This window comes from Octopus bimaculoides, chromosome 11 (assembly GCF_001194135.2).
Source record: "Octopus bimaculoides isolate UCB-OBI-ISO-001 chromosome 11, ASM119413v2, whole genome shotgun sequence".
Lineage (NCBI taxonomy): Eukaryota > Metazoa > Mollusca > Cephalopoda > Octopoda > Octopodidae > Octopus > Octopus bimaculoides.
The window spans coordinates 65,087,049-65,097,026 of record NC_068991.1 but is presented as its reverse complement, the minus strand read 5'-3'; the positions used below and the strand labels follow the sequence as shown (position 1 = coordinate 65,097,026).

The 9,978-nt window shown below is 33.7% G+C and overlaps 1 protein-coding gene across 1 annotated transcript in view; it reads left to right on the top strand.

The window, feature by feature from the left end:
• Nucleotides 1-9,978, top strand: part of LOC106882850 (uncharacterized) — a 191,012-nt gene that overhangs the window by 165,764 nt on the left and 15,270 nt on the right. Inside the window, exons 30-32 of the mRNA XM_052971999.1 lie at nt 407-472; nt 3,742-3,861; nt 5,974-6,061. Of these exons, the coding sequence (XP_052827959.1) occupies nt 407-472; nt 3,742-3,861; nt 5,974-6,061 (274 nt within the window). The remainder of the gene's footprint in view (nt 1-406; nt 473-3,741; nt 3,862-5,973; nt 6,062-9,978) is intronic.

Sequence of the window (9,978 nt, the reverse complement as noted above, 5' to 3'; positions counted from 1 at the left end):
TATATATATATACATACATACATACATACATACATACACAGTAAAAGCGAGAGAGACACTTCAATGTAAGTCACAGTTGCTGAGGCATAAACCTTATAGATGCGACTTTGTATCCTGTTACATATTGTTCTTGATCAAATCTCTTGGTTTTTACCACCTTACTATATTCATATGGAGATGGTTGGGGTCAAACATATTAGCGTCTTAAAGAAAAGGGAATCAAGAACTGACTGAGAGGTGGGTGAATTACCCTCACCCCCATTAATTTAGACTAGCAATGAAAAACGAAATCTTGAACTTTTTTTTTAACCCTTTTTCTTCCTGTGTTCCTCCTGCACTTGCATGTTTGTATTCCTCTTACACTGCATGTTTGTATTCCTCTTACACAGCATGTTCTTCTTTACAGCCTTTGCAAAGAAGCAAAGATATCATGGCTCGTGCTGCTTCTGAAACAAAAAAGAACTTGGAAGTAGTAAGTAGTAGATACTAGGTTTCACTAATTCTTATGAAAGGAGTCTCTTCTACCTGGGAATATCTCATACATTGTACGTTCCTCTATAGAAACTGCTCTTAAGAGCTGCTCCCCTTCTTACTGCCAACCATTTGATCAGACTAAATAGTCTGGAGTTATTTCAGCAACAAATCCAAAGAGAGTAGCTATAAAGGCTGATTTTCTTCTTCAGTATTCTGCCAGTTATATTGACTTGATTTCAGGGCCCACTCACTGGTAGGTGAGGTGTTTTATACTCATCTTTTTATGTTCACCATCCACAGCAATACCATGTGTAGTATTGTTTAAAATGTAAGTAACCAAGAGAGGTTCTTAGTCTACCATGTTGAAAGATAAAATTATATGTGTCTAGTTGGTATCTGTAGACTATTATTTGGAAACAATGGCAACTGTTAGAATGGATAAAGCAAATTCCCTGCTATTTAGTGGTATGCACCATTGTCGACAAGATTGAATGTAGAAGGTTGAAAGCTAACAGAGTAGATGGTTGCATAAGAAGAAAAAAATCATGCTTACTGTACGATCTATCATTTTCTGGATTAGACATCTAAGTGGAGTACAAAAGTTAATATATAAATAATTGGATGCCAAGTATGGCTATATTATTTTCACTTTTATTGCCTGGTTCTTTGAGGTGTAATAGAATCAGCACCAGTGTTGATAGGTTAATGAACACATACAAGGTATTCATTAACCTGAAGAGACCCGCTTTGGTCATGAATGACTATGGAATTGCACCTAGAAAGTTACCCTCCGAGGCACAAGTCCGGACAAAGTTGTTTGTGGAAGGCCAGCAGTCGCCCATGCATACTAGCCTTCCCTCTCCCGCACCATTTATCCAAGGAAAAGGCAAAGGGGCCGATATAGCTTGGCACCAGTTATATTACAACTCATTTCTACAGCTGAGTCAACTGGAGCAACGTAAAATAAAATGTCGTGTTCAAGAACACAACACGCAGCCCAGTTTGGGAATCAAACTCACAACCTCACGATCGTAAGCTAGGAGCTCATAAACTTGGCTGCTCTTTCCAAACATTTTGCTTCAAATAGAATGAAAACTTTTGTGGATTGAAGTTCATAAAATCCTTTGTCTCCTGCAGAACCTTTACTCTCTTATACAAAGAAATGTCTTGTTTTTGTAAGTGGTGAATTGTAGTTTTAAAGATAAAATAAAAAAATAATTGTTTCTTTACAAGTGACCTTTTTAGATTAGCTGTTAAAACTATAAATTCCGGTACAATAAGGTCTTACATATGTAATGTAATCTAACGAGTTGAAAACTTCAGTTTACATAGGTAATGAGATTGCAGGAGAAATGTTTTGTTGTGCTAGCCAGAGAAATTAGTGAAATTATGTATTGAAAATTGGCTTCATGTAAATGAGAGAAAGGTGGCTTTAAGAAACTGCAAGATAAACTGCAGCAGAAGATAAGGAGTCTTAGGATTATTACTAATATTTATATCAGTTTTATTTGCATGTTTCTTTTGAGTGGAAGAAAAATTCTTTTTTTTTTTTGTATTTTGTCTCTTTGGAGTGAGGGAGACAGTATAGTTCATTAAATCAACTCCAGTACTTGATAGGTACTTTAACCCTTTAGCATTCACATTATTCTCTCAAAAGTAATACTTATTTATTCACTTTGTTTTGATTGAGTCATGTGTTGCCTTATAGCTTTGAAATTTTGATGATGTAACTATTAATTTTTAGAATGATATTGTAGGGTAGTTGTGAGAGGCTAGATCTGGACAATGTGAACATAAAACAGAGAATATTTTGGCCAGATATGGCTAGTTACAATGCTAAAGGGTTAATTTATTAATCCAAAAGTATGAACAGAAAACTTTGATAGTATTTGAAAATATCATTAATAAAACTAAACTATGAATGTAACTTAAAGAGATAACAGCATATTCTGTTATATAATGTACAAGAAGCAATTTAACTGCTTGCAACTTATATCCCGGTTTAGCATCAACAATTTAATTTTATTTTTATTATCTATGACATCTTTGTTCAATTATGAATATCTTTGCTGCTGTGAATGTTGTATTTTGCATCATTTATATGTTGTCAGTTACCTTCCCACCAACCCCGTTCCTCTTTACTATTAATACCATATCTGTTTTATATCTAATACTACCATTTTCATCTTCAGCATTGGTTTATATGTTTTGTTTATTAAACTTTTATATTTAACTCTATATTATATCTGTACTTAGTTGTTGAACATATATATTCTATATCTAGATTTATATATACATGTACATGATCATATTCACTTGCAATGATTATATTTATATTTTAGTAATTCCCATTATGTTCATACGATAGTTTCACATGATTACTCAGTGGTCTTCAATTCACGCAAGTCAACATCTGTTCAGACACTAATGTGAAATCATAGTATGACTTAAATTGCATACCTACTAAAATATATACATTAATGTTTATGCCTATCAAACTACACACATACGCTAATATAAGTATGTTATTTACATAAAATGTTTCTCATGACATTTTAATACCGCTTTCATTTACGCATTTGTTAATTAAATATTGCAATTCTTTTAATTTCATACCAGTTTCTGCATTATTTTCTTTACTTCAGTTTTACAGTCAAATAAAATATTTAACAATGGTCTCTCACTGGTTAAATTTAATAAAATGTATAAACTATTTTCCTCTTTAAAATATGATTGAATAAACAAAACAGAAATATATTTTATATTTATCTTTTGAGCATTATATTTCTGAAATATAGTATCCTGTTGTTTACTGGGTTGACTTTGGTAAATTTTTTTTTACTGTAGTACTGTTATAAATTAGTCTCCGTTATGATATTAATGCTGTCCTAAGTTAGTCTCTGTGTTTATGTTGTCTTAAATTAGACTCTGTATCAATGCTGCTATTCAAAAAAGAAAATTGTAAAAGCTAACAAGACAATGCAAGCTAAATACCAAGTACTTAACTAAGATTTTTTTTCAGAATTTCTTAGAAGGGAATTTATAGAAATTATGTATGTATAAAATGAGTCAAAAGTTTTTCACTGCCGAGCATAAAAATTATATTTCTTTGTTCTTTATCACTTTTGAGATATTTTCTAATACTGTAGTGTCCCTAATTTAACACTTTTTAACACTAATTTAGTATTTAACACTAGCTAAACAGTTTATATTCTTATTTCTCTAATAAAGATTATTTAAAAAACTTTGTTTACTTCCTTCCTTTAGTTGGGATGGAAAACTGAGTCAGCACCTTCACCAGAGATCAATACTAAAGAACCACTTGGAAAGTTTGACTTTGTTCCAGGGAAGCTCAACTTTAATGAAATTAGTCCTAAACGTACTCGGGTATGTATATATCTCAGTACCTCACCGATCATGTAATCACATCTAAATATAAATATTAGTTTTCTCTCCAGTAATTGGAAATTTATATTTTGGAGGTTGTTTACCTTAGATCAATCCTGATAGAGCAGATCTCTAACATCAAATATGATGATACTATCTCCCCCACTCCCACCTCCATATTGTGTTCCTGAGACTCTATTATCCAAGGAGGTTTCTTTTGAAGACAATATAGTGTAATTTTAGGGATTGTTAACTGCTGTTTCTGGTAGATGAAGCAACTGTATAGAAGCTTCATTGGTTGATATTACCTGTTGGTTTTGAAGACAGCTTGCTACTTCTAGAAACTATAGTTTGTTAATGAAATATGTTTTAATAAAAATCTTTCATCAACAATAGTTGCAAATTAAAAAAAACAAAACATTCCACTGTACTTCCATATTTGTCACATTTTTTATTTAGATGCTAGAGAGATTGATACAGCATTAATCAATGCTAAAGAAGTTCATTTTGCAATCACAAGGTTCCAGGTTTGATATGATCCATATGGAGCATAAGCCACTGTTCTTGCCTCTGGGCCGTCCTGGTGGTTAGAAGGGGAGTTAGCTTTGCAGTTTCCTTTTGGGTTTTACTGCACTGCATTAACCCCTTCCTCTCCCAGGTCTTGTTGGTTTTGAATTGTCATCAAGACAATTGTCATAGGCGTAGGAGTGGCTGTGTGGTAAGTAACTTGCTTACCAACCACATGGTTCCGGGTTCAGTCCCACTGCGTGGCACCTTGGGCAAGTGTCTTCTACTATAGCCTCGGGCCGACCAAAGCCTTGTGAGTGGATTTGGTAGACGGAAACTGAAAGAAGCCTGTCATATATATGTATATATATATGTATGTGTGTGTATATGTTTGCGTGTTTGTGTTTGTCCCCCCCAACATCGCATGACAACCGATGCTGGTGTGTTTACGTCCCCGTAACTTAGCGGTTCGGCAAAAGAGACCGATAGAATAAGTACTAGGCTTACAAAGAATAAGTCCTGGGGTCGATTTGCTCGACTAAAGGCGGTGCTCCAGCATGGCCACAGTCAAATGACTGAAACAAGTAAAAGAGTAAAAGAGTAATACTTCAGAAACTTTGCTTTTTTTCTAGGTAAGGGTGTTGGCTCTATGCAAACCCATCTTTCTTTATCTCTGTGAGGAAGTGGCCCATATTAGTCTGGCTTCTACTCTTTGACCTGTCCAGTATTAGAGGCCCTACCAAGAGCTTGCACTCCATAGCATAGCTCTTGGGTCATTGAGGCATTGAGACAAATCACCCCACTGAAACAAGGAACTGGACCTTGTAATGGGTGTGGCATCTTGGGCTGGTGTTATTCACAATAGTGTCAGATCAATCCAAGTCTTGTGATTGTGTAGATGGAAAGTGTACGTAAGCTTAGTGGGATGGATTGTGTCTAGAATTCAAAGGTCCAATTTAGTTTTACTGCACCACACTGATTCTGTCTGAGGATTATGTTAAGACCTCACATAACTGTGGAATACTCAGCCACTTACTAATACAATAAACACAATATGTAGATAGTTTCAGCTGAAACATACCAAGATCCGTTTTCTTCAGAGAGATCGAATATGAAAATTTGTACCATCGTTTAAGAAAGTAGAACAGAAATAGACAAAATTTATTATTCTCCCTTTGATGGATTGTAATTATATAGTGTATTCATTACAGTAATCATTTTAAGTAACAATCAGTTGCCATTTAGCACCAAAGATAACCTTTGACTTTTTTTCTACAGTAGTTCTGTCTTGTATTTGGCTTAAGATTGCCAAATTGGCACAATATAATTATATTGTCTTAAATAAAAGAACTTATATTTTGGGGGAAAATACTTATGCTCCATGGAGGAATGGTTAGGTACTAAATCTAAATTCTGTATATCCTAGAAGTGAATATATAGAGAGTTCACAATGGGAGGAACTATAGTACCACTCATGTTTCCAGTAATTATTTTAGTTTGAGGGTCGTTAATTACTAATTTTCTTTTTTTTTTTTCCCCAGGTATGGTAAATGGTTCATTGTTGTTTGAATTTCTGATATGTTTTATTTTTTGAAACTATTCTAGGATAAAGAGGTATTTGAACGTTTAAACAACCATCGAGAGAGAACTTCAAGTGGATCAAGTTCTAGTCGAAGTGGACAAGAAAATATTGGTAAGTTTTCTATGATTTTTTTTTTTTTATTTAAAAAATTCTTTGAAACATAAGGTTAAGCTCAGGGTATCATAAAAATTGATTGTATGTTGAATTTAGGTAGAGACAACAAGAAATGGAATGACTGGGGTTAGAAATAGGTTGGATATAAGATTAAATGTCAGAGACGTGAAGTTATTGTTAAATGAAATCATGAGAAAAAAATATTGATAATTAAGATTTGGTTGAAAATGATGTTAGTCATTTTAAATACCAATTTGAAATGAAAAGAAAAATGAACAAACCCACTGAATGGATTTGAACAATATTTTTAATTCAGTCATTCAACAAGTAAGAGATACATGATGTAAGTTCAGTTTAAGTACTATTGCTCTTTTCCTATATAATATTTTAATATTGTGAATAATTAAATATATAGAATGCATTGATGAGCATTATAGAGAATTACTGTTTAAATATTGAATAATAAAACTAAACTGCATTTCTTTTCAGCATAAATTGGGGGTTTTTTTTTCAAAGTTTGAAAAGGAAATTACAAATAAATTTAAATTATGAAACCTCTTGACAATATTTTCAACTAAATAATCAATGTTACATTAGATTATTTTACAGAATGCAATTTTTGTTTTGCAGAATAAAGAAAGATCCCAATTGTGTAAATGTTAATGGAAATAAACTTTAAAGTGGATATATCTTTGGTGATCTGTGAACCTTGAGACAGGGTCAGAACTAGTCAAGCCTCACTTTTTTTTTTTTCTTGAGCCCTAGAACCTACAAGGCCTGTTAGCTAGTTTCCATGGCATTTAAGCAACTGTGATCACAACATTCCCTCTGGATGGAATACTTGTCCATTGCAGGGTTCAAGGCCAGCTATTTTGAGGAATGGGGGCAAGTCAATTACATTGACCCTAGTACTTGAATGGTACTTTATTATTTTTTTTTTTTCGATCCCCAATGGGATGAAAGGCAAAGTTGACTTTGGCAGGATTTGAACTCAGAATGTAAATAGCCAGAAGAAATTCCACTAAGCATTTCTTCCGATGTGCTAATGATTCTGCCAGCTTACTGCCGTACAAAGAACTAAGTGATACAGATTTTAACACAAATAGAAAATATTATAAATGCAGTTGAAACGACATTTAAATGACAATAATATTCTAGTGTTAAATCATCCATCTTTATATTCTGAGTCCATATTCCACTGAGGTTGACTTTGCCTTTCAGCCTTTCAAGGTTGATTAAATTAAGTATCAACTAAGCATTGGGGGCCATTGTAATCAATTTACACATTTCCCCAAAATTGTTGGCCCTGTACGAAAATTTGAAGCCAATATTCCAGCATTAAATATCCCAGTTCTTAAATGCTATGAGTGGAGTTTCAAGCGTTCATACACAACTCACAATTACCTCCTCACTGGCATTTTCCCTGCAGGATGTTCAGGCTGAGAATCAACTGTTGTAGGTTAGGATGGCTTGCAATAGTCATGGATATGATCCCTTCATATTTTTGTTCTCTCCTTTAATAGTTTGTCATTGGAGTGTGGTCAAGGTAGGACATCATATTCTAGGATATGGGCAAATATATTAACCCCAGTGCTGGCATTATTTTATCAATGTTGGAAAGATGAAAGGCATTGTGGATCTGTGCAGTAATTATATTCAGAACATAAAGGGACATAACTGGAAACCACAATGTAGTTTGTCTGATGGTCCATTGATGTTACCAATCTTCCAATATAACTTACTAATCAAAAGGACATTTTAAAGAATTTCTTGTGTGTCATTTCAACAGTCATAGTGAGTCTATATCCCTTAAATTAAGCTTACAATCCTCCATGGTCCTTTTATTGTTTTAAGCTTACTTTTCAGATTTTCAGATTTTATTTCAACCTGTGAACATTGATGAATTTTGATAAGATACTTATGTTGAGCAACAATCTATTATGTAAAAATGTAATAAATAGCTTTAATGATTTGGGATTTGATAATCTGTTTTTAGATGTGACCTTGCCATTGGAACTGAGTGGTAGTTCCTGGCCATTGGCAATTTGTAAGTGTAATCAACAGATTCTGATGTCGTTTCTCTAGTTTCTTCATGTTGTTGGCATGAACTATTGTAAGCTTTTGTGTAGTGTTTTTATATATATATATAAAATATTTAATGTCCTTCATTGTGTTGGGCTTTCAGAATATTTTATTCGATTATAATTTCTTCAATTTTTTTGTTTGTTTTCTTAAAAAAGGCGTTTTTTTCTATCAGATGTGGAGGAAGGATTTGAAGAAAGAAAAAAAATTTTGCAATATAACATTTAAACACATGGCTGTTTAAAAAACAAACTCCATTTAACTAAATCTAGGAACCCGTATACTTTGATTTTAAATATGATGACTGAAATCTGCAGGAGTGGGGTGATGTATTATTTGTGGTGGGGTCAAACTCATGTCAGTCAGGTGTCTTACCCTTGTACTTAATGTTCAGCTTTTACTTCCCTTTCTTGAATACTCCCTACGTCTATTTAGTTGAAGGGGGAAGGCTTTTCTTTTCCTTTATCTGTTTGGCAAGATACTTGGTGACTTCACTAGTCTTGGTGGCATGGAAAAAAAGCATCCAATACACATTGTAAAGTGGTTGCTGTTGGGAAGGGTATCCAGGTGTAGAAACCATGTCAAAGCTTACTTTGGAGACTGATGCTTCCTTGCAGTTTCCTGGATCCTGTCTAACCATTCAACCCATACCATGAGATGATGATATGCAGCTAAATAAAAGATGCAAGTATTGCCAAGGACATGGTTCCTTGACCTGTCTAGGTGGCTGTAAGTCTGAAGAAGAACCAGTTCAGACCATGATGATCTTTCATTGCAATGGTTATGGGCCCTGTCCCAGTTCCACTTGTTAATAAATTGTGTGTGGCTAATTTATGTTGTTCATTAGTTACTGAAGTGAAATGTTTCTTGGAATAAAAATAGATTGTTGTATTCCAATACTTTCTGTAATAATAAAAATAAGAATTGCTTTGACTTGACAAAAGGAGGAATAAATTAAAGACTGTAGTGTGTATAAATTTAATGAACTGACTCAACCCTTGCGATCTAACTCTGCAGGGGTGAATATAGAATTTGAATTCAACACTGAGTACTGAAGTACCTAAATTTAGGGTGTCATTTGTTTGTATCAGTGCTGAGAGAATGGTAAAGATCAATAGTACTGAGATCTTAGATGGTCTAAGAAACCTCTAATGTCACCAAGTTGTTTTTTTCTGTGTCACAGTATGTGAATTCTTCTTCCAGTGTTTAGACTGAACTCTGCAATCCTGCCTCATAGTATGAAAAACTGATTATCTCCCTTGTAATTGATGCTATCACTTGGGGAACCATGCATGTTTGGAAAATTCTAGCTTTGATTTCATGAAAATGCATTGAAATGCCACAGTGATTAGCATATTCACATTTGAAACTGCCAGAATATATTAAGAATAAATATGCCAGCCATTGTTTTGATTGTTGCTATTCACTTTACATCTGATGATTTTTTTATCAGTTGGCAGATGCAAGCAGGAATCAGCAAACAGTTTGTTTACATAGTTATAAACAAGAGCTTCAAACTCTCACCGTAGTTTCAGGGATATTGGACTCCCATCGGAAAAAAAAAAAAATTGCAGGCTCCTTTGTGATTTGCTGATGGTTGTGTATATACAGCTTGTGTATAGCTACAAGTTAGCAAACAGCATTGGACTTTCTGACAAAACATGCATCAATACATGATTATCAGACATTCTTGAATGTGAAAGTATGTTTAATGATTTTTTTTTTTTTAATTTGTTATAAAATATACTTGAAACATATGATAATCATGATGCATGGCATTCAGTATTACTCCATCTTGAGTGGTTGACAAGCAGTGTATTCCCGATGGATAC